Here is a 25996-nt window from a genome sequence, read left to right on the forward strand (position 1 = left end):
TGTGCCTTAAAATGTATGTGTATTTTTAGTATTTCGGATGTTTGTCAGTAATGTCATCTATAACGGCGTATTTGACTTTGAATATAGTTGGGATGTTTCGTCATTGGAAAGCAATCAGCAATATCATGTTCGCCTTTTTTTTCTCATTTGTTCACTTGCTAATATTTTTGCGATCATGTCTGGTGGAAACATTCATGTGATCAACAATCGTATTACTTAGTTGTTTCGTACTGAATGCTCTTTAAATATGTCCCTTTTCCTGCTCGCTGAGCGTCACCCGGAGCGAAAGCCCATGTGAGGCATGTAGCCTATAGCTTTAGCTCCGGCTTTCTGTAACAGAAAGGAACAATTAAAGAGAAAGAAAGATATTTTGTGCCTCGGCTTTGGTTTGAGTCGGATGGATCAAGGCGCGAAAAAGACAAGTGCTTCGGCTAGACATATGCCTAGCGGCCGTGTGGCACCGGTCCATCTACATCGAGTCGGCGAGCTGGGCCGCGTACTCAGCCGCTCGTTGGGTGAGCTAGGCGATGCGAATTTGGAGCTTCCGGTTGTGTTTTTGGCGGCGCCATCTGCGGACGAGGGTTCGCCTCGCCTCCTCGAGGTGCTGGAGGTGGTTGTCCGCCTCCGGCGTGGCCTCCGATAGTTGAACTTGAGTTTCTACCAAACGAATGTGTGTAACCAATTCTTGTTACCACGCGGGCTAACCTTTTTTGCGAATAAGGGCCGAATTAGTGTATTTTTAGAAGCCGATAGCGCTGATCACTAGGCGCAGCCTTCGGGCAAGCGGCTGTAATTTTCCACTAAAGACAAGCTTGACCAGAGACTAGCTCAGTGAAAACAAAAATTCCATGAAGGGCCCTGTTGAGAATTGCTTCCGCAGAAATTGCTTCCGCGCTCTTAGTGCAGGATCTTAATGCATGAAGAATTTAGTTCTTTCCTAGGTATTCTAGTTGGCTACATTGCGAAAAGTCAACATTTCAGCACATACAGATGGGAGTTCGTGGATGGCTGGTTCTAGTTACTTGGTTGTTACGATATCTTGTTGGTTCATGCACTACGTTCGCATGCTTCTAAGGTCAACTGTGTGCAGCTGCTTGAGGCAAAAAAGTCGCCTTCAAAATTTAATGAACAGAATAATTGGGAAGAATTTAGGGTTTATAGCCTCAGGGCGACTAAAATGTAAAGTGCGCGCCACTTCATAGACGACGAATGTGTTGCTACAGCTTGGTGTGTAATCCCGTCTTTACAACTAAGATAAAAATAGGTTGTACTATGCGATATAATTTTTTCGCGAAACAGGTTCCTTATCTGCTTCAAGTTAAATTAAGCACCTCTTCGCTGTAATACATTCTCAGGAACTATTTTAGGTGTTATTGTGTCGCGTGCAGGAACGGGCGTCGTATAGCATATAACTGCATGCCAACTCCTCAGGATTCATACCGCGTTAAAGTTTCCTAATAACAGCCCCCCCCCCCTCCCTTGATGGCAGACACACCTTCCAGAAACCTCGGAGCCTCTAGACGTAGAAGAAAGGGAAAACTAGTTGGATCGCCTGGACTACTCCACGTCGTTAGACTCTTCTGCTGTTATGCTCTTTCGTCGTCACTGTTCTCGGCGGGGCTACAATACAGCACATGTGGCAGGAGATTACACTCAACAGTCTATAACCGCCTACTCTCTTATTAAAAGAGGAAGTTTCCAAATGTCAGTCTGCAAAAGTCTCGCAATTTGTTGACGCTGAAGTTCACGCTAAAGCTGTAGAGAGCCGATCATGCATAGCTTTGCCAAAACCGTTCGAATGTGAGAGTGGTTCTTGACTGGTTTATACTTGTGGCGCCGGGTACGGTAATAGTGAGGCGCTGTTACCGGCTCGCCGCAGGTGTGCTGAAGCACTACCAGCTTAAGGAATTCGGCCTCTGACTCACTGATGCGCACTCTGGCTTCCAGTTTAGTGCTAACAAATAAAGGATGTTATTGTAGCATGCAGAAAAGTTAGTCTTGCTGCTCCGACTTATGCGTACCCATTCTAATTCTGCTGTGTTTTCAGAGTAAACGGCACCATTCGTCGGGGGCGAAGTCACCGCGCGAGACCAGGAGCACAGCAGTCAGCGGCGAGGCCAGCACCCAGCCGGGGAGCACCGCATTACAATCGGTCAGTGCATTTCTTTCGCCACTCGATTACACCAGTGCCAAGTGGATTGCAGGGCGTAATGTTGCGCACCCTATTCCTCTAAAGTATCCAGGCCACAGGATTGGATTTTCAGACAAGCAGTGAAACACTTATTACGACCCACCTCTCCTATATGTGTGTAAGGTGATAGAGACCCTCGTTCTCAGCTTTTAAGTCGTTATGATCATTAGAGGTAGCGTCAGTGCTCCACATAACTGCAGCTGAAAATAAAGCCGTGTACCCTGAATACTTGTGACCTAGGCTGTACGTTTTATCGTTGACTTGAAACAAAATATATACTGTAGACAGTGGGTTTCGACCTGTCATTATTGCGCACAGTTGCGTAGTATGCAGTTATGATGTGTTCGATCCTGACAGACATGATTGAGTTAATTTTCCATTTATACTAGGCAAGGCTGATGAACCGTACAAGTGATTGTACCGACGTATGATATACCTATTTCTCTTCTTACTTCTGCGGTGTGCGCTCAGGAACGTACCCCTTTTCAGTGGAACAATCCGAAGTATAAATGACAAGGGAGCTCGTTCGAAGAATGTGGTTTTCAGAACACACAAAACATAGTTCGGCGTGGTCGAAGAAGGGATCACTCAGAAACATTGCAGGGTCATGGTCGTTCTTCACAAAACGCTAAAAATTTCGGCGCCTCGACGATCAGACACTCGCTGGTGGGTCACATCTGTACTGCCATGTGTTTTTATTCGTTATGATTTGTGATTCGTGCGGTTTAACGTCCCGGAGCGACGCATGGGGTATTAGAGAAGCCGTAGTGGAGGGCTCCAGGTTAATTCAGGCCACCTGGGCCTGGGATTCATCAACGTGCACTGACATCGGGCAGCACACGACTGCCTTTTGTCCTTCGCTTCCATCGAAACCCGACCGCCTCGGCTGGGATTGAACCCGGGTCCTCCGGTTCAGCAGCAGAGTGTCTAGCCACCGAGCAGCGCCTGCTCTAGTTATTTTTAATGACAGCCACATTTATCGCTACGTAATGGGAGTTAATTGGACGCATTAATTCAGTTAGGTGCCTTGACGCGCCGCTGCCATGTGGAACGACTCTTGCAGCGGCTGCTCACATTGGTCTCAGAAGCTGCTTCAGTTCATTCTCGTTCCGTCCTAAGACGCCATCAAGACAGTTCTTTTAAGTCTCCCATATTTCCAAAAGAAGCGACAACCACACGCACGAACGCGCAGGGCAGCATGTCGCCAACCAGCCCTATCGCGCTTCTACCACTTCGCGTACGGCCCAAAAGTCCAGGACTCGTGTGTACTTGTCGCTACCTTAAGTTCTCTCCATCACAGCCTTGCAGCATGCCCGAAGGCTTGCCGATGGGGAAACCTAATGAAGGGAGCTATGAGAGGTACAATTAAGAGTGCAGTGATGGCGTACAGGTAGAGCATCCATCTGGCATGCAAGTGGGCCAGGGCTCGAATCACGGTGACACGCATTTCTCCACCGGCTTTGAAAAAAAAAAGCTCCGCTTGTCGGTGGAATTGCATAACCAAGCTGGGGGTGCAGCCTCTTCTCGGTGACCAGAACCGACAACGCACTCCCTCACCAGAGCAGGATTTAGCCACCCTGATGTAGTACTTGGCCGCAACTTTCTATGAACCAAGGAATTAACTCTCGGCCCTCAGTCCCCAGAGGCTGCGGAGCAACTGACCAAGGCGGCGGTCAGACCTATGACGTAGCGGAGTGTGCTAAGAATCTCTGGCTTCGGACAGGACGCCATTGGAAACAGAACCTTGCAACGTTTAACGCTAGAACCTTATCCAGTGAGGATAGCCTAGCAGTGCTGTTCGAGAAGTTTGCTGGGATACGGTGGCCGCAGCTGGTAAAGGACAGAGTTAATTGGATAGTCATGGGAGAGGCTTTGCCTGCGGTGGGTGTAGTCAGACTGATGATGATGATGAGGAGAGGTCCTTGATCAGGCGGATGAGCCGTATCTGGGTGGCATTGAAAACACTAAGGAACACTAAGGCATTGAAAGCACTTAGTCGAGCAAGCGCTCCACTAAGACACCGCGGACGGCAAATGTGCATGCTGTGCTGCGGTACCACCCGAGTGGCCTCATCGCACTTATGCCTCGCAGTGCAATAGTTATAATGGTATATTCCTAGGCTGCGTCAGTAAAAGCCGGAGCGGTTATGCTCAGCTATGGTGGCGCTGCCTGCTCTGGTGAGGGCCGTTCTTCGCCGATTGGAAGAATGTAGAGAGAGACGAGAGATGTTACTATTGTGCTGATAAGTTTGTTTTTATTCTAAAGGGGCGCTTGCATTATTCCCGCCATGTGACTCTTCTTGACTCGAAGCCTTCGGGGTGCGTTAAAAACCTGGCTACCTACCCACGCTACCGCACGCAGCATTCGACGTCGTCTCGCTTTGCCTTTGCCTGGACTTCTTTTTCTTTATTTTTTCACGCTAGTTGCGATGGCTTGTCTCGGACATTGAGTTAATGCACGGCGGTTCCGTGTGGTTTTCTTGAACTTACTGAGCGGTATTTGCGCCGTCTGTTCTTAAGAGTGACGTCTATTGCTGAAAACTCATTGTGATATCTCTACGTTTTCAGGCAGCAAGCGGCCAAGACGATTCCGGGGCCGTGCAGTCAAGCGGAAATCTGCTTGTAATGCACCAAGCTTCATTATTTACAATAATGCTTCTGCCAGCGTCATGATTTGACATTTATCTAGGCTCATCTTTTTTTGCTCCTATCGTTACGACGCTACCTTAAGGCCCCTGTTAAGGCTAGCGTGCGAGGAACATTTGCTTGGATGGCCACACGTAGGAATCGGCCTGATGTACAGGACGCTTTACGCTACTACTTCGTCGACTTTCGTTAGAGCAGCAGCCGCACCCATTGAGATCGAGGTGTTAAATGTACGCAGAACAGAATATTTAATTATTTCAGCAGCAGTTAGGTATTTTTTATTTCCGTTTTAGCATGCAGCTTGGAGTTGATATACTCGGCATTATTCTGAGCATGAATTAAACAGCGCACTATTAAATCCCGAGCACTGTGTTTTGGTGGAAAGAAATCACAGTTCTTAAAGTCGAGGTCACGCCGGTTGCAGTACATCGTAAAATATTTTTACTGGCTTTAAGTTCTCTTAAGCGCTTGGAAGCAGAAAGTTATGAAATTTGATTTCAGCAGATTTGTGGCATTTAGATACTGTCATTAACAGGGACCAGTGTCGTGTGTGTGTGTTTATTTTAGGAGCGTTAGCTGTTATTCATCACGTTCTCGATTTCTTGGGGTCTGCTACCACCTCCCTTCGGCGTGAAATTTCAAGTGCGAGGAATTCAAGTTGGCGGCCCCTGTAGTAGATCGGTATAGCAACCCAATCTATTATTGATGGGGGTGATTGGGAGAATTCATTCAGCTTAATAAAAAGTCTCTGACGTCATAATTACCTAGTCATGTGACTATGATTAATCTCTCATAACTCAGTAATTATTAAGGTGATGTTAAAACGAATTAAATATTTGGAATCCTCTATATGAGTAGAAGACGTTAGAGATCAATATTAAGTAATGAAGTTAATATTTATGTATGGCTAGGCATAAATTTAATTGTTATTATTAAATAACCGATCATGTCATGTTCTAACTAATGACATTTATAACGGGCTCAATGACTAGAACATGTTAGACACCAATGTCGACTAATAAGGTTAATATTTAGTTATGGTTGGGCTTAACACTGCGACCGTGACGTCAGCAGTCGCCAGCTCACAATTTCATACCTCATGGCGACCGGGCACCGACCGCCTTTAGGTAAGGAAAAATGGCCCCGCAAAGAGTCGGAAAAACTTTTTCGGACCAAACTGGTGAAAAATATTCGACCTCAAGGCGGTAGGCGCCCACTCGCCCTGAGGTATGGAGAAGTAGCCTATTTACGTGGTAATTTAATGCATCGCATGCGCGATACATGACGCTACCAAACAGCTAAAGCTCGCTACTTCAACGTTTAGACGGTGGCGGCATCTTTTTTACTTGGAGAGGCACCCGAAACATTATTTCACAGCCAAAAAATTTAGCAAGGTAACATATCACAAAGAAGAAATCATCTTTATATTCTTGTTGAACATAGCAGAGCACCACCCTTGCATGCGCACAGTGGGTCATTTCGAGGTAATATAACTCGAATAACTTGTCTTTATCAACCGCATCAAAAAGAAAAAAAAATTGGAGGGCACTTAAGCTTCGCCTTTAAGAGTGGAACGCGACAGCGTGTTGCAGCAATGCCAGCGAGTCCACGGAACGCCATCGCCCGCTCGGCGCGATTCCTTGCACGTTAGACAAATCGCTCTGCTTCGTACGGTGAAACGGACGCGCAGAGCGGCAAACCACGTAAAAGCGCTGCCAGGCGCCTTGCCGAAACGCGCGGGACTCACGTTGCAGTTCTAGTTCGTCGTCACATCGTTCACGACAAACCCGATGCAACGAACGCCAGAATAGCTTCCGCGCTGAACGAACGGGCTGCAAGCGGCAAGATTCGTGGTGAACACGCTTTGGATGTGCGCTGCGTTGTTCGCAGCTCACCGCGTGATTCATGCGTGCCCGCGCGGCCCCACTGCGCCCGAACGAGACGAGCGGGAGGCGCTGCAGTCGCGCGCCGTCTTGGGGCAGTGGTGTACATTGCGAGGAGGAGGAACTTTTCGCTCACGGGGAGGAGGGATTTTTCGCTCAGGCCGACGCCGACGACACCGGGTTTTCTGCGACACGAGCTCCTTAACACTGTCGCGTTAAAAAGCCTTTCCTCTTGTGTGCGCTACTGACCCTTTTATTTTTTAACCGACCTTTCAGTATCCGCACAGTTGTCGCACGTGTTATGGGCACTGTCTCAAGAAGCTTATGACCCTGTGTGAGTGCCAGGATATAAAGAAGTTCGAAGAAACCTTGAGGCCATCGTGAGTGATTTTCTTTTCCCTCAGCACTGACTCCATGCGTGCTGCGCCTGCAGTAGACATATTCCTTTCTGGCTGAGTCAATACAGAACTGAAGCAGCACCTGATCCCTCCTTTAAGTACCTCGTCTAATCCCGCCAAGCTATCCTGGCCTATAGGGAAGACATTGGACGCCGAATTCTTTGTTACGAGCTCTAGTAGAGAACGATTAGTTATCCACTGATGTGTGCACACGTCTTGGTGAACTGTATAGTGCAATACTTCTTTGGCTTAGCCTCTGCACTGCGATTTATATGGCCCGCTGTTAAGCTTTCGCTGCCGGGATGCTTAGGAAAAGCTGTGATAGAGAACCTTTCCTCTGAGTCACCGTGTCTATCACTTGACACGGTATTCAAAATTCGTAGTAGCCTAACTTCCTCTCCAGTCTTAGGGCTCCCGAGAGAGGACTTATTAGCTGGACGTGGGGTTTTCCGCGCCGCTCTGCGCTTTATACAGAAACAACTGTCAGGCTACCGTTACTGGGCTTCGCGTCGGCCTTGTAGTAGTAGTATGGCAGTAGTATTATAGTAGTAACAGTCGTAGTGTAGTAGTAGTATAGTAGTAGTATTATAGTAGTAGTAGTGTAGTAGTAGTGTAGAAGTATAGTAGTAGTAGTACTAGCAGTGTAGTAGTAGTAGTAGTAGTAGCAGTATAGTAGTAGTAGTAGTAGCAGTATAGTAGTAGTAGTAGTAGTAGCAGTATAGTAGTAGCAGTATAGTAGTAGTAGTGTAGTAGTAGTAGTAGCAGCATTAGTAGTGGGCGTAAACGGTCAGTGGTTGCCTTGGAAATCGCTCAGACGGTAGATAAAATGGAAGGCGGAAAGTACGAAGAGAGCGGAAGAATGCGTGACCAGAGGGTGATCACCGCCAGAACCATCTAGAGGGTACAACCGGAGGATGGTTAAGGAGCGCAGGGTATGGCGAGAGCGTAGGAGCATGTAACTGGAGAAGAATGTGTAGGCGTGCGTAACGTATCTGCTGTTACGAAGCAATTAGAGCACTTGAGATGAGGGCAGCCTTGCTTCTCTAAGAGGCGTTGTGTTGATAGAAGAAAATAGTTATATTGCTGGTATGTTCATTAAAGAAGACTTGTTCTTCGTGGTATTTACGTGGTTTCTACTGCCTCGCCCTAAGCAATACACGCCTAGTATTCGTTCTTTTTTTTTTCTCTCTAACGCGGAAGTAGTTCTACCTTGAGGGTCGCTTTACGTACCAAGCAGAGTGGCGATTAACGCATTGTGTTGCACTAAATAGAAGAAATTTATTGCATGCTTGGTGCGTTGTGCTGTATACAAGTGAAAAGACGCGCCAAGCGGACCATATCCCAACCGAGATAAAAAGGCCATGCAGTCCAGCCAAAATTATTGTCATTTTGTCGTAACAACAGATTTATCTTTAGTCTTGTAGTATTTTTCTGCGGTATTTTTCTTTAATTGTGTCGCTGTGACATTGTGACAACACAATACTGCCGGAAATTTTGTTCTTACTAGAAAAATATTTGTCGTTACCTCGATCTAATGGACAAAAATATTGCGAAAAAATCTGTCACAGCAGAATATCATGTTTTATTCTAGAGCGCAGCTCTTGGATGCCAATCCTGCATTCCGCTTCGTCGTTGGCGTTGTCGGCGTAACCGGTTGTCCAGGCAGCAGTGCGGAAAGCCATGTGGCTGCCACGAGAAGATCGCGAAGGGTTGCGAGTAAAAAAACACGCCAGCCTGCTTGCGGTGGCATGGGGCATTTGAAAAGCTGCGCTCAAATTTCGGTCGAGCGACTATCGTTATCGTTTGAGAGTTTTTTCGGTAGGGATTCTGTTAACTGTACCGAAACCGATTTAGAGCTTCAGGAAAAGTGGCTAAACAGTTCTATAGCATACTACGTTATAGAAATGTGCTACGCTATGGGTGCCACGATGCTGATATCCTTTGGGGACACTCAGATTTCAGGGCAGCAAGGTGAACAAGATAGAGGAGACGGTCGACTCGGAGACGTACATCGTAGACACAGGCAACAAGGCACGGGGGCCCGCTGACACGGTGCTGCAGCTTTTTGTCATCGACACGCATTCGGCCTCCAGAGTGTACTCCAGCGTCTTCAGCTGCAAGTACGGAACACCCACTCGCTGAAATAGTTGTAATAGCAGGGCAGCCACTGATCGGCGTTTCTAAATAGCGGGTATTGCAGTGGTTCGCTCCGATGACTATGCCAGCGCCCTTATCCCACCTTGTAGCTACCCGCAGTAGTGGATTCAACCATTTATCCCACCTTGTAGCTACCCGCCGGCTTTGGGGTTCGGTTGCTGATCTCAATGTTGCGGGTTTAAACTCCGGTCGCAGCGGCCGCATTTAAATTGAAGGGAAATGCAAAAATGCCCATATACTTTGTGATGTTGGGGCTCCGGGATTGTAGCTGGCGCGAAAAGCCATGGGAGACTAGAGTATGCAAAAATACTGGAAGATATATATAGTGGGGGGACAGCTACCCTAGTCCTTCATAAAGCCAGCAACAAAATTACAATAAGACAGCGTGTCAGGCAGGGAGGTACGATCTCACCAGTACCGTTCAACAGCTGACAAAATTTGTTCTGCTTTATTTTTCTCAACGACTGCCCTGTAATCCACGGCTTTCCAGCCTTTTAACGTTGGCAGCGAGGTTTAATAGGAATCTCACGAAACATTTTTCGTATGCTATGTTGGTATCAGTATTTCGTAAAGGGCACTCGAAAATATACCATATTCACACTATTTATCACGTTATAAAGAAATGCGCATAATATAAACAACCCTATATCAGTAGTGTTTATTGAGTACGAGAAAGCATTTGATTCAGTGGAAACCTCGGCAGTCATGCAGGTATTACGTAATCAGGGTGTAGAAGAGCCTTATGTGAAAATACTGGAAGATAACTGTAACGACTGCACAGCAACCATAGTCCTCCATAAAGTCAGCAATAAAGTTCCAGTAAGAAAGTGTGTCAGGCAGAGAGACACCATTTCGCCAATGCTATTCACCGCCTGTTTACACGAGGCATTCCGAGGCCTGGAATGGGCAGTTGGGGACAAAGGTTATTGGAGAGTGCCTATGTAATCAGCGATTCGCTAAAAATATTGCCTTGTTCAGTCTCTCAGGAAATGAATGCAAAACATGATCAGTGAGTTAAGCAGAGTAGAATGGCGGTTCTAAAAATTAACACGCAGAAAACAAAAGGAACGTTCATCACTCTTGCAAGGCAGCAGCAGTTTACAATTGGTTGCAAGGTGCTGGAATTGGTAACGGAATACGTCTACTTAGGGCAGGTAGTGACGGCTGATCAGGATCATGAGATGGGGAAATAACTAAAAGGATAAGCATGGGTTGGAGCGCATATGGAAGGTTCTCTCTGGTCATGAATGAAAGTTGACCAATATCCCCTAAGGGAAAAGTATAATATCGGTACTCACCTAGCGGATAGAAACGTGAAGGCTAACGAAAAATTTCAACTTAAGGATAGCGCACAGCCAGTAATGGAAAGAAAAGTTGTATATGTAACGTTAAGAGACGTGATCAGGGCGGAGTGGGTCAGGGATGAAATACGGGTTAATGACATACTACCAGAAATCAGGAGGACGACGGAAGAAAAGGGCATGGCATGTAATGGAAAGGCGAGATAACCGATGTTCCTCCAGGGTAACAGACTGGATTCCAAGGATGGGGAAGCGTAGCAAGAAGTCGCGGTAAGTGAGCTGGGCGGATGAGAGTAAGAAGTTCACGAGGATAGGGTGGCCGCAGCTGGCAGAGGACCTGTTTACTTAGATATGGAAGGTGGCTTTGTCCTGCAGTGGGCGTAGACGGGTTGATGATGATGACCATGTCTGCATTCAGTGCGCATCTAGCCCAATTAAGGGCCATAGCGGTGTTAGGGCACGCTAAGAAAACTAGGTTGTCGAAATCAACCCAGGGCTCACATAGTGTTGTGATTTGAAGGCGCAGGCTACTTTCCCAAGCCATGCAGCCCAGAAAGCCGAGCACCAGGCCAGGGAATGGCTTGTACCCATTAGAGCATGACCGGTGGGTAACCGGCGGCAGTGGGAGTCGAGCCCACCACCTCCCGAAGCCGAGTCGGGTGCTCTACCACGAGGCCACGGCTGCGGATCCACTGATCCGGCCACTGATCCGGAGTTCCCTGGTTGTTCGAACCCGACCGCGGCGGCTGCGTTTTTATGATTTTATGGAGTAAAAACGCTAAGGCGTCCCTGTGCTGTGCGATGTCAGTGCACGTTAAAGATCCCAAGGTGGTCGAAATTATTCCGGAGCCCTCCACTACGGCACCTCTCTCTTCCCTTCTTCTTTCACTCCCTCCTTTATCCCTTCCCTTAGGGCGCGTTTCAGGTGTCCAACGATATATGAGACGGATACTGCGCCATTTCCTTTCCCCCAAACCATTACTACTACCAAATTAGCCCGGAGCCACTAACTACGGCGTTTCTCGTAGCCGATATGTCACGTTAAATTCAACCTGCCACATACTACCTCCAGCTAGATCCGCCGATCGCTTCTGCCACAACTAAATCTTGCAGCGGTTCTGGGGCAGTATTTTTAAAGATCTATTTCTTTCCATTAAAATTTGTCCTGTGTGTTTAATCTGTTCTCCCATTCACGGAGAAGACGTGAGGATGCCTGCGACAGAAACGCGCCCCTGATGTCAGTTGCATAAACGCACTCAAGCTCGCGTCGCACAGCCGACCGCCATGCACTTGGGTTCTTCGGAGGCATAAAACCCTGAAAGTTTTAGGTCGCGTCGTTTTCAGAACTGTGATATGAAAATAACGAGCAACTTTTCGCCTTTGTTAGCAATACTAAAGTTCCCTTTTATGCCATAATATTTGTGTTGAATGTATAAAACATCACTATCAAAACTCGCGTCATAATAAGAAGTGTCGCTGACAATGTAATCAGCTTAGTCATTTTCTTCGTCGCTCTTTCTGGTTTGGTTTTTATGAGATTTAATTTCTCAAGGCGACTCAGGCTATTGGGGACGCCGTTTTGGAGGGTTACGGATAATAATGACCACATGGGGTCCTTTAACGACATCGCACAGTACAGAGGCCTCTACCGTTTCGCCGCGATCGGAACGGGACCATTGCGGCTGAGATCGAGCCCGCGTCTCTCCGGCCAGAAGCCGAGCATTCCAAACATTCGAGCCACCGCGGGGGCTTCTTCGCTGTTTCGCTGCGTGAATTTGTCTAGGTATTCAAAAGTGTTGACGCTTATTTAAGCTCAGCGCAGATGTGTACAATAATCTTGAAAACGTCTCTCCACGTTTCTCAAAAGCACTGGGACAGCATTTTTTGTTCATTGAGCTATGCTTGCAACACAAACAAACCACAACTGGATCGCACTAATTAAAATTCCACGGCTCTATGTTGCGTAAAGTGACTCCGACAGTTTGCTTCAAATCCCCTTTCTCCTCTCCTCAAACAACAGCTTTCTTGAATTGCTCTGTTTTACATTGCTTGTATGCCTATGTATTTTATTCCATCTACGCGATGCTACATGTAAAAGCAGCGCCGGCGTGTACACGACACTTTTGGAATGGTACGGTTGCTGAAGGTTGTTTGTCATTCGCGTTGGTTCGAGTGAGTCGCAACGCAACTTCATAAAATAATAATAATAATAATAATAATAATAATAATAATAATAATAATAATAATAATAATAATAATAATAATAATAATAATAATAATAATAATATAATAATAATAATAATAATTGGTTTTTGGTGGAAAGGAAATGGCGCAGTATCTGTCTCATATATCGTTGGACACCTGTACCGCGCCGCGCCGTAAGGGAAGGGATAAAGGAGGGAGTGAAAGAAGAGAGAAACAAATAGGTCCGTAGTGGAGGGCTCCGGAATAATTCCGACCACCTGGGGATCTTTAACGTGCACTGACATCGCACAGCACACGGGCGCCTTAGCGTTTTTCCTCCATAAAAACGCAGCCGCCGCGGTCGGGTTCGAACCCGGGAACTCCGGATCAGTAGTCTCATAAAATAGAGCATGACACGCAAATTTTGGGAAGAGGCACAGATGCGCACCAAAGCTTATGGTGTCCGTTGATTAGTGGTACTTTTCTAAAGCTACATGCTTGTCATAAAATAGAGCACGACGCAAATTTTGGGAAGAGGCACAGATGCGCACCAAAGCTTATGGTGCCCGTTGATTAGTGGTACTTTTCTAAAGCTACATGCTTGTCAACCACATTGGGCCCGGCTTGCTCACTTCGCCGAATGCCTCATGCTCCTCCAAGCTGCTTACTTGTAGTTTTTCGTGCATTTTCCTATTGTTCTGAACAGGAAATGATGATGTTCTTTCCTTATGTGAAGAAGGGCGTCACCCTATATTTGCTGAGGCAAAGAAGAATAAGTCGCTGCCTGCCGAGCGCCTGCTGACCTGAACAGATGAGAGACTCGGTCGCCGCCACGGTTTCGCCGCCACCTGAGCGTTAACCTAAGCCCCCGTTACACTTACTAAAAGAAGGAGGATATCAGTTTGATCGAACAGATCCGGTTGCCTCGTGGTATGCAGGCGGTTTATGAATGGTGTTGCCTCTGGTAGGCCAGTCCGGAGCGGAGTGGACGATCATGTTTTCCAATCGAAACTGTTACCGCAATAGAACCTATTTTGTCTTACGAATGACTATTGACGCTTCCATAGGGGAGTGGAATGATTGACAAGAGACGCGAGAAGTGCAAGCGGCTCATATTCCAGTGTGGCAGCAATGTATCGAAATGAAATCGTGGAGGCTGTGCCTCTCATAGACCACACTGATCCTCGTCGGCCTCCAATGAGCTTCCGGGACCGTGACACTAAACTGAAAGTTTTTCACCCCAATACTGCGATATTTGCCAGATTTAAAACTTCTTCCTGGTGCCGTCGTTAAGCAGCACCCATTTCGAGGTTAGAATTTTTACCTTATAGCTGTAATCGTGTTCCGTTAACCTCGTTTTTATGCGCCATTTATTTTTGTCTCTTTTATTCTCGTTACAGAAAGCTTAGTGACCTCCACGGTGGCCTCAACAACAAATGTTTTGGATTCCGGTTAATACGCAGGTGAGAACTCTCGTGTGCACGAATTTGGGGGAGGGGGCAGCTTGTCAGAGGCAGCGCAAGACGCCTAATCTTTTCTTTTACTTTTTGTGTCGTCTGACCAGAATTGTGCTCGTACAAGACATGCTTCCTGAAAACTTTGCCAAAGCATACGATCAATTTGCCCGATCCCATCCACGATGCTATCAGCCGCACCCTGGTGAGTAGTTTTCGAGACTATCCACGGCGAGCTTTTGTCGTTGTTTTACGGAAGCTGGCTGAGTCGTGATTTTTGCAGGCATATTCATAAAACGGAGATTGGTTTCTCAGGACTGCAATGTTTTCTGACCTAACAGCTGACTTTTGTGGAAGACGGAGAAAAACATGTTCGTAGTTTAAAATTTTTTTCCTGGCACAGTGTGTTTAATGAAGCTAAATCCGTCGCAGATCTTGAATTAGAGGGAATGGAAAGATATATTTTTGGTGCCTAAAGTGGCTATTGTGACTTAGCATGTCAAAATTTTTTTCTATTACTTTCGATGCTACCATTAGGAGCCATTAAGAAATGTGTTCAGCAACGGTCAATTGGTGCTCGTTTGATATTTAGCGAAGGAGCGACTACGCCTGCGTAATAGCCAACATCCAAAGGAGCGTATAGCAGGCACGAAAAATATTAGTTTTTCTTGCACTTTGGTATTTTCCAATGCTTGATCATGGCGATAAAAGCTTGTTTCTAGAAGGCGCCGCGGTGGCTCAGTGGCTATGGCAGTCGCCAGCTGAGCCGAAAAACGGGGGTTCGATCCGGGCCGCAGCGGTGGGATTTGGATGGAAGAGAAATGCTGGAGGCCCGTGTACTGTGCAATCTCAGTGCATGTGAAAAAACCCCAGGTGGTTGAAATTTCCTGTACTATTCACCACGGCGTCCCTCATAGCGTGAGTCGCTTTCGGACGTTAAACCCCATTAAACCATGAGAGCTTATCTGAATACCGAGACATTTAGGGTTGCAGCGGACGGTAACAAGTTCTGTACTCTAGTTATTACGTTACCTCGGACCGTATTTTGTCAGACTTTGTTCCGTTTTTATTTCATGTGGTCTTCTTTCGTTTGTCGTCACAGACGACACCCATGGCTTCCTGCAGGATCTGTATGAGGTTCCTGGGTGGTTCTGAAGTAAATATGGCGGCGGACAAAAAGAAATAGTCGTAGGGTATCGTCATTTTCTTAAAAAAGTCGTTCAGTCGACAGGAATATATGGCTGGTGTGCTGAGAGACTCGACTGGCCTGAACCGGCGCTTCATGAAGTCACACAACATGATTGACTTTTCTGACGCCCGACAACAGTGGTATTGGTATGGCGGAGAAGCGACTTTTAAAACTCAAAAACCTTATTTTTGAAAATAATTGGTATATTTCCCTGAAACACCTGTTCGGGCGAGTAGTTCAAATATACTGAAAATACAAGAGCTGTTTCACTTAAGAATCGCGTAGAATGGTTTATACCACAGTTCAGCCAAGAGAAGGTGAAATGAAAAGTATACAATTAAATAGGCCCACGCTGTACATCCTTCTTCCGACAAATCTGTCACTGCAGATACGCGCCCGAAAGACCAGCGTTATTTGGTGGTGGAGGCCGACTACAGTGGGCCCAGCATTCTGCAGTCCAAGGTAACTACAGCTTAATCTTGCTGCTACTCAGCAGTGCAATGTTTTTCGAGAACAGCCGTGACAGTTGGAACCTTGATCGTTCGCGACGAGACAGTTAACGAGATAATTGGCAAGTTAGCACTATAGTTGCTTGTTGCCAGAGGCTTCTAGAATAGTGGAGACGTAATAGAATAGACGTATACCTATTAATCGGACGTCGCCTGCACACGCGCAGTGACCTCGCCTGGCCTGACAGATTCCACTGCGCGTGCGCAGGAGGCATCCGGCAATAGAATATACGCTTATGCTAATATGTCTCCACTATTCTGAAAGCCTCTACTCATATTTTCGCAACATCGGTGCAATCAGCGGTGGGTAGCCGTGAAGCATTTTTTTTAATGCGGGGTCGTCTTTTGTTGCGTGTTAATTTAAGTTTTCCGCTCCCCTGGAGATGATTTATTAAAGCGAAATCTTACTAGGCTATGTCAGCGGGGATCGTGTCTGCATAATATGTCGGCAGGAGTTGTGGGCAACTCAGAAGAAATATAAAGCGTTAGGCGAATAGTTGTAATCGAAAGAGGGTAATGTGAGGATGCTTCCCGAAAAAAAAAAAAGATTTCGAAATCGGATGAATACTTAAATATCTAGAACCAAAAATGTCCAAAAAGTAGGCGGGGACATAGAAAAAGTGCCGCGAAATTTGAAAACGCCGTAAGTAGGCGGAGATACAGCGTAGCGCCAAATTTTAATAACAAAGTGTGGACGGAGCCGAAGCGTGGCGCCAAGTTTGAAAACTCGAAATTGGCAATCACGTGACCAGTGATACGTGATCCGTACGTAACCAGGAGATGAAGACAAAAGAATGATAAATTATGGGCAGTTGGGCAATTGATTTGAAGCAAAACATAATGGACGGGTAAATAGACTGCACGGGTATATAGTGAGGTGGCGGGAACGAAGCGTGGCGGAAAATTTGAGATCTCGAAATGGTTGCAAGAATGAAAAGGGGGTATAATCAGAGTTAATCGACAACCAATCGATCTGGTGAACGAGAAAACAACCATGGCACCAAATTTGAAAGGCTAGCAGTACCAATGAGGCGACAACGCTTTCTCATTCTTTCAATGCGGGTAGGCAAGGATATCTCTAATTTTTTTTTCCTGTTCTCCATATTACTAGAAAGGGCAATTTTTTTGGCACACAAACAGAATGTGGAAAGCTTTTTTGAAAGATAAAATAAAAAGACAACAACGAAAAGTGACGCAGGCGTTACAAGGGGTCAGCGCCATAGCAGTACGTTCTCTTCAGTTGGTTTATTTTGCCAAATTTTTTACTAATAATTGTTTTTGGTGCAATACGTGAAGCTACATCGTTTATTTTGTTCATTTTCAAGAGCGTAGGATATCTGCCTACAGGTTACTTGTGAACTTCCAGTGTAGAACAGCTACTTTCATCTGAATCTGGTCGTTATACTTTCGAACATGCAAATAGCTGCGGCAATGATTTTTTTTATTGTGAGCAAAATGAATTCAATTTGGCTTCGAAAAGAAATCTAGCATGAAAAATAAGCAATCACGTCTAGTAAATTTCCTAACCGAGGCCAGCATTTGCGTTGTTCAAGGTGTTAAAATCTTTGAGAGAGGTGAAAATAAATGACTGAGAAATATTTTTTTTCAGACTTTTATTCTACAGATGGTTAGAGCAGATCAGCCAACCAATTCGTTGTCTACATTCTCATCTACAACTTTTTTATTTATTGGTAATGCCATCTTTTACAAGACCTTAGCAGGGTTGGCACGCAATATACAAGCACTCGAGCATAATAGTTTGAAAAGCCACATGTCATTCACATTGCAATTAAAATTTTTGAACCTATCATACTGGAGGTACTGCTTGTCGACATTGGATTCATCGTGTGGCCATGGAAATTAAAAAAAAAATTGATAGTATCTTCTCGGTCAAAGTTTGCATTCATCAAGGTCAGTATGACAGCTTGGTGATTAGAAATCCCGGTCGTGGCAATCCATTTTGCTTTTTATTTGACGATGCCTTTTAGATGAACTAAATCAAGAATTGAACGTTAGCCATTGTGAACACTGGTAGAGTCCAACTGCCAGTAACAGGCTGAACTCAATGGAAATATCAGGCATAGTTTGTCCAATGAAGTTAGCGGAACACGAAAATCTATTCCGGTTTATGCCGAGTAGATGTATAGCGCTTGTCGAAGTTACACTAAAGTTTGGCTTTACATGTCGCTGCAAATATTTTCAGGTTTTTTAGCAGTTCGGTGGCGGAGTTAGACTCTGTAAACGGCTCCGAGAATATGACGAATATTCTTCATGTAAAATGTACAAAAAATGTCTTGCATATTGGCAGTATCACGCATACTGAAGAGTCACCGCGGTGGCTCAGTGTTTATGGTGCTCAGTGACTCGGCGATTATGGTTATGACGCCGGTTCGCTCCCGGCCGCCGCCGTGGAAGGCTCGTGTACTGTGCGATGTCAGTGCATGTTAAGAACCTCAGGAGCCAGAATTATCCGTAGTTCTCCACTACGGAGTGTTCCACTACGGGGTGCCTCATTGCCAGAGTCGCTTTGGAACGTTAAACCCCCATAAAACCAGCATTATGAAGACCTGCATTGGGAATTTGCAAAACTTAAATTTAAACAGCAACATTTACATTGCACCTTACTGATTGCGAAGCACTACTTTTATAGAACAGTCACTATCCGATACGTCACTATTTATCCAAGATTCTCTGAGTGCAGCGATTTGTACGACATGCGTAGAAATGAGATCCTCAAATTGCGTGACTTTGTTCACAATACTTCGACAGTTGGCATTTGACAATGTCAGCATTTCGTAATTTTACTCGGACATTCATTCTTTTTACCTGTACTATAGCTCTGACTCTTCTCTTCGTCCCATTCAAACATAGCATAATCAAGAACGAGCTTATCAGATACCAGTCTGATTTGAGCACCATTGGCCTTCTCTTATGAACAGATTTTCCAGAGCATTTTTCTAACCTCACGAATTCGGTTGGAAAAGCCTTTTGCCACTGAAAATTCAGTTCCTTTCATCTTAGAGCTTGCCTGTAATACAGTAATGTTGTCTTCGAGGTCCTGAAACTTCATAATTACAGGGCGTGTCTGTCCCCTCTTCTTTTTTCTCAATATGTGGCGCCTTTTCACGTCATTAATTTACACGTTACACTCACCGAAGAAACTAATAGTGCTATACATAATAAGGAGCTCGGAGCTGTTATTTTTATGGACATAAAAAGAAACTTTTGACACAGTTAACCATGACATTTTGCGTAACAGTTTAAGAAAATATGAACTTCGCAATGCGGTGCTTGACTTTTTTTTTTCTAGTTATCTCACAGATAGCCAAAAAGTCATTTCAAATGAATAATCTAGCATCATCCATGCAGTACGTGTAACAGGAGTACCGCAGGGATTTAATCTTGGTCCATTGCCGTTTTCTTTTACGTTCGTAACTTGCCTCAGATATTAATCTCAGTCAACGGTGTCATGTATGCTGATTACACTGGCATTATTTTTGCTGCTCATCATACTACCTAACTAGAAAGCATTGCAAACACTTACTTGAAAAGAATCTCAGACCAGTATCTTACGAACAAATTGACATTAAACACAAGAACTAAATATATACTGTCCAGTCGCGAAAGAAATCACTGAATTAAACTGATATTAGATTAACTTTTAGCTACACACGGCTTGAATCAACCAAACTCTACGTGCCTTAGAGTGACCGTGGATAAGCACGTGAACTGGCAGCGTCAGATTTATTCGATTTGTATGAAAATTGCTTCGGGCTGCTATGTTCTGCATCGAACACGGTAATATTTGGATGCCAATGTTCTGCGACTCCTATATTTCACATCAGTACATGCTCACAAGTCATGTTGCATCGAGTCGTGGGGTTGGACATACGGGGTGTTCACCTAAGAGTTTACACAATTTTAGAGCGAAGCCCTATACCTCTACCATCCAAGGAAATTTTCGTGTCGTCTTCGTTGTAGTTAGCAAGAGACCCTAGGAGCAGAAAAGTCGTAAATAAGTCATAAAGAAGTCGTAAAATAAAAAATAAGCAAAGAAAAATCTAAAAAATAAAAACAAAACCGCTTCAGCTCCGTCTTCAAGAGCGGGGCACGACAGTGTGTTGCAGCGTTGTCGATAGCTCCACGGAACGCCGTCGACCGTTCGGCGCGATGCCTTGCCCTTTGGACAGTTTAAGGAAAGGAACTGACGCCGGTCGCACATATTTTAGGAACAGCCAAACCGCGCCGCAAGGGAACAAATATTAAAGCGAAAGCCTTTAATGGCTCGTATTTGCGGCCATTACCTTGTCCGGTCTCGACAAGAAAAAATCATTGTGGACGAATCACCATAGAACCACCATCCTTCTGTTCCGCAGCCGAGAGTGCTAACGACTACGCAACTTCCTGAAAAGCATATGTAGTTCTCCTTGGCAGGCAGGGGCTTATTGTTTTTCGATCTTTTTAGGTTGCAGCCGCCGCGGTGGCTGAGTGGTTACGGCGCTCGGCTGCCGGCCCGAAAGACGCAGGTTCGATCCCGGGCGCGGCGGTCGAATTTTGATGGAGGCGAAATTATAGAGGCCCGTGTACTGTGCGATGTCAGTGCACGTTAATGAACCCTAGATGGTCAAAATTTCCAGAGCCTTTCACTACGGCGTCTCTCATAGCCTGAGTCGCTTTGGGAAGTTAAACCTCCATAGATCAGACCTTTTTAGGTTGCTCCAACCTAATATATGTATAGCGTAAGGACACTGGAGAGTGCGGAAAGGCGTCGAATCACACGGATGCCTGCCAAACGCCCTCCAGTGTCTCCAGCATTAAAGATTAAAAAAAAATTGCGTACTTAATCAACATCTTAACCACGCATAAATGACACATGCCGGAGCACAGCGCTAAAGGCTTTCGCCTCACCGCAGTTTAGGTCAACCAACAAAGTGCCCCGCTGAATTTTTTCCGACGCACGGTGCCGACAATTGCACCTACGCGTTCCGGTAAGCATTGGGTTTGCACCTGCTTCGAAAGGGGCTGTCGTCATTCAAAGCCCTCGTGTCAAGTGAAAATTGCATAATTTACAATAACGGCGCCTGCAAACAATGCGAAGCACGTTCCTTCTCCTTCCGTATGTTTCCGGCAAAGATTACGGTTGCGTTTTTTTGTCGTTGTCGTAAGGAAAAAACACCAGACTAAAATTCAATGAAAACAGAATAGCTTCGCTGTCCACAACCTTCACAGCGTGAATTGGAGTCACAATGTTTTGTTTTAAAATAGGCTTTTTGAGTTGGAAGATCGCTTTTTCGCCATTTCATTGTCAACTGTGTAGTACATCAGAATGCAGCTAAGACGTGCTAACAGGCTGGTTAACTAATATTGATTAGTTAAGTTTTTAACTACCGTTAGGATCGCTTATTATTGAGAGGCGTGTAGCCATCCGTGAGTAATAAACATATTTTTTTTTTATTTATTTATTAGTGTCTAGAACTCCGAAAATATGGTTACCCTTTCAGGTGTGGCCCAACAAGTTATGGCTACCTAGCGGCAAAACACATGCGCTTTCGAGAAGCTTCGAGGCAAAGCAACAGTGCCCGTAACTCGTCACAATACCCAAAATGTGTTGGCTCACAGCACCGAGGGTAACCGCGTTATAGAAATTCTGAGAACTGACTTTCAGTGGACTACACGCCCCTGAATAATTACGGAGCCTAACTGTAATAGTTCAAATATAACTCTTTGACATTAGGTACCAGCCCGCCAGTTAGCACCTTTTAGCTGTGTTCTATGTTCTGCACCGTTGACAACGCTATGCCAAAAAAGCGCCCTTCTAACTCAAGAAGGTTGTTTTTAAATATTGTGTAAAGTCTTAGCTGAAACACCATGTATAATAGTTACCGTGAGCCCATTAGACGATCACAAAATCGAGCGCTTAGAATAACTTCCTGACTACACTCAACCGAGCAAACCAATATTTACTAAACTTGTAGGTGAAACACCTTGTATAATATATACGTTGAGCCCGTTGGTGGATCGCAAAAGCGAGCGCTTAGAATAATCTCGGTCTCTGACTACGCTCAACCTAGCCAGCCACTATTTACTAAACTACGCGTGCTACCTCTTGATCTGCTTAGTGAGAAAAACACTGCTGAATGCATCAACAAAATAGTACGTAACAACCTCCCCCTTCTATATATCTGTATATAATATCCTGCCACGAACAACACGGGGCCATACCTACGAGAATATTAACCTAACAGCGAAAACAGTTGTTTTATGGTGAGCGTAAGCTAGAGTTTACTAGAGAAAGGATATTAAACAGCTTACCGTGTGACCAAAGCGTGCTAACAACTTTTCAATTGCAATAAAAAATCACTACCTTCATGTAAATGAAGCACTTTGAGTTGACACTTGCACCTGGCTACCGTAACTAAATGTTGTTCGCTTGATATTACCTTCACGTAACCTCATATACATACCCGTATTTAATGTGATGTGAAGTATTTTTGTGGTATATTTTACATTCTTTGTGACCTGTGCGGTGTTGCTATTTGTGGTCCTTGTGAAGTGATACTCTCCATTCATTTAACATTTTTTATTCCTTGCGTAATTTCTACGCGTTCTTTTTTTAATTTGTAAGTTCTTAGGCTACATTTTTTTTTGATCATGTTCACTGCCATTTTTGCGAGTGCTTAGAGTGAAAACTAATTTGTACACGTTTGTTATAAATTTTCTTGTACTGACCTTCCTGACAAATGGTTTCCTTCAATTCATGTGTTTTTCTCTACTGTACCCATCCATAGCCACCCGCTATGGATCCAAGCAATGTCTCCCTGTTTCTTGTAGTGCACTAAAAATAATAAAAAAGTTGCATTTTTTCTTGAAAGAATTCTTTCCTTAACATATTGTAAAGACTCACTTGCCTCCAAACCGTAAAGAATGCAATTATTTCTCCACCTTGTGTTCCTCAAAGCATCATTTTTTTTTAAAGCATGTTCGTCGTTTTCAAGCTGAGGTACAGCTACTTTTAGATTGCCTAACTATTTGTACAACACCGTAAGACCTGATAACTTCTCCTGCACGTTGGTAATGCGCTCAGTTAAACCGCCAATTTTATCCTCAAATGCACTCTGCCTTGCGAGTAATGTCTTTATAGAGGCAGTCATACTGGTTTGGCCAGAAAGAATGTCAAGCAACATTTCTTCCTGTGAAGATCATGGTTTAGATTCAATGTCTTCCCAAACTGACAGTCTCCTTGGGGACAAAGAGGGAGCAGATAGAAAGTTTGCAACACATAGTGGGCAAGGCACCAGCACCAAAAAGCTCTCATCGTTGTGAAAGCATTTAGTGGGCTTGTAAGCAGAACCCTGGGAAACAAAGCATAAATGGTTGGTGGGCTGCGTTAAGTTTAATTGGAATAGCACATGTTAAAAACGCTATGCAATTCCCCAGGCGTGCAGTCAGCCATGGTCCAGCATACCAAACTGGCATGAATGGCCTGCATTACGTACCTAAGCCTAAGCGGTGAAAAAAAACGAGTGTGATACGTTGAAGACTGCAGCTATATTAGCACCGTTTCAAACGCTTCTTTCTGAGCAAACAGGCAGACACCCCAAAATTACGTTTCTTTATTTCATAGCCGAATGTGTGCTCTTTCTGGAACAAAACCTTTCGGCGCGCATAAAATAAGCGAGATGAGTACGTGACGCAGCTCAAGCCCGCCCAAGCGATCAGCATCATCGGCCAGGTGGCGTGCTGCCTGGCGGTGGCGGAGCGCGAGCTGGAGTTCGAACACCGCAACCTGCACGAGGAGAACATCCGGGTGCTCCCGTCGACCAGCAAGAACCACCACTTCCTCATCGACGGCCGCACCTGCTGCGTCAAGGGGGCGGGAATAAAAGTCACGCTCTTCGACGACAACTTCGGCAGGATGATGTGCAGTGAGTTCTCGCACTAACATCGGCTATTTGTTTAGTACATATACACAAGCCTATGTGAGAGTGAAGATGAAGTAAGGTGGCCTCTATCATACCATCTTTTACGGGTAGGATATGCTGCCCGAATTGCGGAGTAGATTTCGGTCATTAAATATACACAGTGCTCACCCTTGGCAGCAGAGATATATTTCTACTGCAAAGCACAGAAACTTAATGCAGGTAGTTAAGAGAGGAGTCTTTTAAACTGGCGCTGGAGACCTTGAGGTTAGCAAATTGAGGAGACTGGAACCTCGGTTAAAATCTTTGTAACTGCTAGAACTTTGCTCGTTTTGAAGATGGAACTGTTCCCGTTGCAACCGTAAGTATTGCGTATTTTTAGAGACGGAGATCTACGCCAGGTCTCGGGCTGCATACCCTGCCCCTTAAAGGCATTGTGCAACGGAAAACCTTAATCCATTTTTACTATTTTTGTCTCTACAGCACAGGACTGACCATGCATCAGAACCACGCTGTTCATTATCGATTGTCATTTACCAGAATAGGGGCTCAGGCGGAGGTCATTATCACTCATTTCGTCCACGTTTTCTAAGTTACTCTTCGAGAATGAAGGCCAACTGCAAAAGTAAACTTTCTACCGTGCTCCTCTGAAGAAATAAGCTGGTGCCTGGAGTATCAACAAGCAAAGCATGCTTTGAATTTCGAACTGCATGCGGCTCTCACAAAAAAAAAATAAAAAATAAAACGAACAGCTCCGCTGCCAGCGAGCAGGAAGGCTATGCTATTGCAAAACCTTTGCTGCGTTCCTTGTAGGCACAGCATCCTACCACGGGACGCTGCCGTAGCAGCCGCGGGCGCGGAAGCGGCGAGCGCCAATCTTAAAGATCAGCGCTCATTCTTTGGCAGGTGGTGAATATGACGGCAGACGATGTCCCCATAGTGGTCTACTCTGCAGAAAGACTGCGGTGGTTTTGGTGTGAGGCTTTATCGGAAGGATACTGCGCTCAGCAGCAGTGACAAAGGCTTTGGAATGGTATATAAAGGGTATTTCGTCTAAGACTTTGCACAATTTTAAAAAATAGGCTTTTTGAGTTACAACAGTGCTTTTTTCGGCATAGCATTGTCAGTGTTGTAGCACCTAAACTTTTTAACTATTACTGTGAGGCCCCTTGATTCTTGAGAGGTGTGTAGCCCACCGTAATTGGTAACCATATCAGATTTTAGAATCAGCGGTTACTTTCGGCGCTGTGGCTGAACAAATTTTGGCTACATCGCACCAAAGTACACGCGCTTTCGAGAACCTTGAAGGCAAAGGAACCTTTCTACTGCACGTAACTTGTTGAAAAATTCAAAATATGTTGGGCCATAGTTCCCAGGGTAATTTCGCTTACGAAATAATAAAAGCTGATATGGATATTAATTATGGGGATCTATGCGCTTTTCAAAAGTTAAGGACCCTAACAGTAATGGCTAAGAAGTTAACTATTCAATATTAGTTAACCCGCCTACTAGCTACCACGTGTTATCTGTATTTTGATTTACGACAGCTGACAATTATATGCCGAAAAAAGAGCTCTTTTAAATCAAAAAGCCAGTTTTTAAAAATTACACTTTGCATGTCGATCGCTTTCACCTCATTGAACAGTTGTGAGTAAGCGCCCGTTTTGTGTTCTTTCTTGTGCGTTGGTCTTCTTGGCGCAAGGATCATTTACTATGTCTGACAGTTCATGTGGTGAATTGTACTAAAATGCATCCTAAGCGGGTCGGGGGGTTATGATCATAGACGGCTGCGGGAACGGAGACGCCCCAAGGCATAGCGGCACCCGGCGGGCTGCACGCAATGAAACGCGCGAGGCCGGGTGGATTACAGAGCTTTTGAGCGGGGCTGTGCCAAGTGAAGAGAAACGTCAGACCGAATGAACAAATGCCCGCGCGGGTGTCTGCGCCTCTCCGCTATAACTGCAGCACGCGATGCCGATCTCAAAGAGCTTGTTTGAGGAGGCGTGCAAGGAGAAAAGAAGGCAGGAGTCCAAAGGCGCGTGCGGCTCGAGTAAATGGCGTAGCGAGTGGGACAGCTACTCAGGGACGCGTATACATCTTCAAATGTACTGCTGAAGCGGAAATCTGAGAGCGGCGTTCGAGGGTCATGTTTTGAGATGAGAGCAA

At 45.3% G+C, this 25996-nt stretch overlaps 1 protein-coding gene across 5 annotated transcripts in view; it reads left to right on the plus strand.

The window, feature by feature from the left end:
• LOC144132393 (uncharacterized) overlaps nt 1-25996 on the plus strand; it is an 82512-nt gene that overhangs the window by 34338 nt on the left and 22178 nt on the right. For 2 of the 5 annotated variants that reach the window (XM_077664769.1, XM_077664774.1), the window contains exons 3-10: nt 2048-2152; nt 4759-4812; nt 6996-7099; nt 9073-9237; nt 14160-14222; nt 14324-14418; nt 15791-15864; nt 23608-23836. In XM_077664769.1, the coding sequence (XP_077520895.1) occupies nt 2048-2152; nt 4759-4812; nt 6996-7099; nt 9073-9237; nt 14160-14222; nt 14324-14418; nt 15791-15864; nt 23608-23836 (889 nt within the window). Of the gene's footprint in view, nt 1-2047; nt 2153-4758; nt 4813-6994; nt 7100-9072; nt 9238-14159; nt 14223-14323; nt 14419-15790; nt 15865-23607; nt 23837-25996 lie in introns of all 5 variants that reach the window. The other 3 variants (XM_077664770.1, XM_077664773.1, XM_077664771.1) reach the window with 3 other exon arrangements.

Source organism: Amblyomma americanum, chromosome 5 (genome assembly GCF_052857255.1).
Source record: "Amblyomma americanum isolate KBUSLIRL-KWMA chromosome 5, ASM5285725v1, whole genome shotgun sequence".
NCBI lineage: Eukaryota > Metazoa > Arthropoda > Arachnida > Ixodida > Ixodidae > Amblyomma > Amblyomma americanum.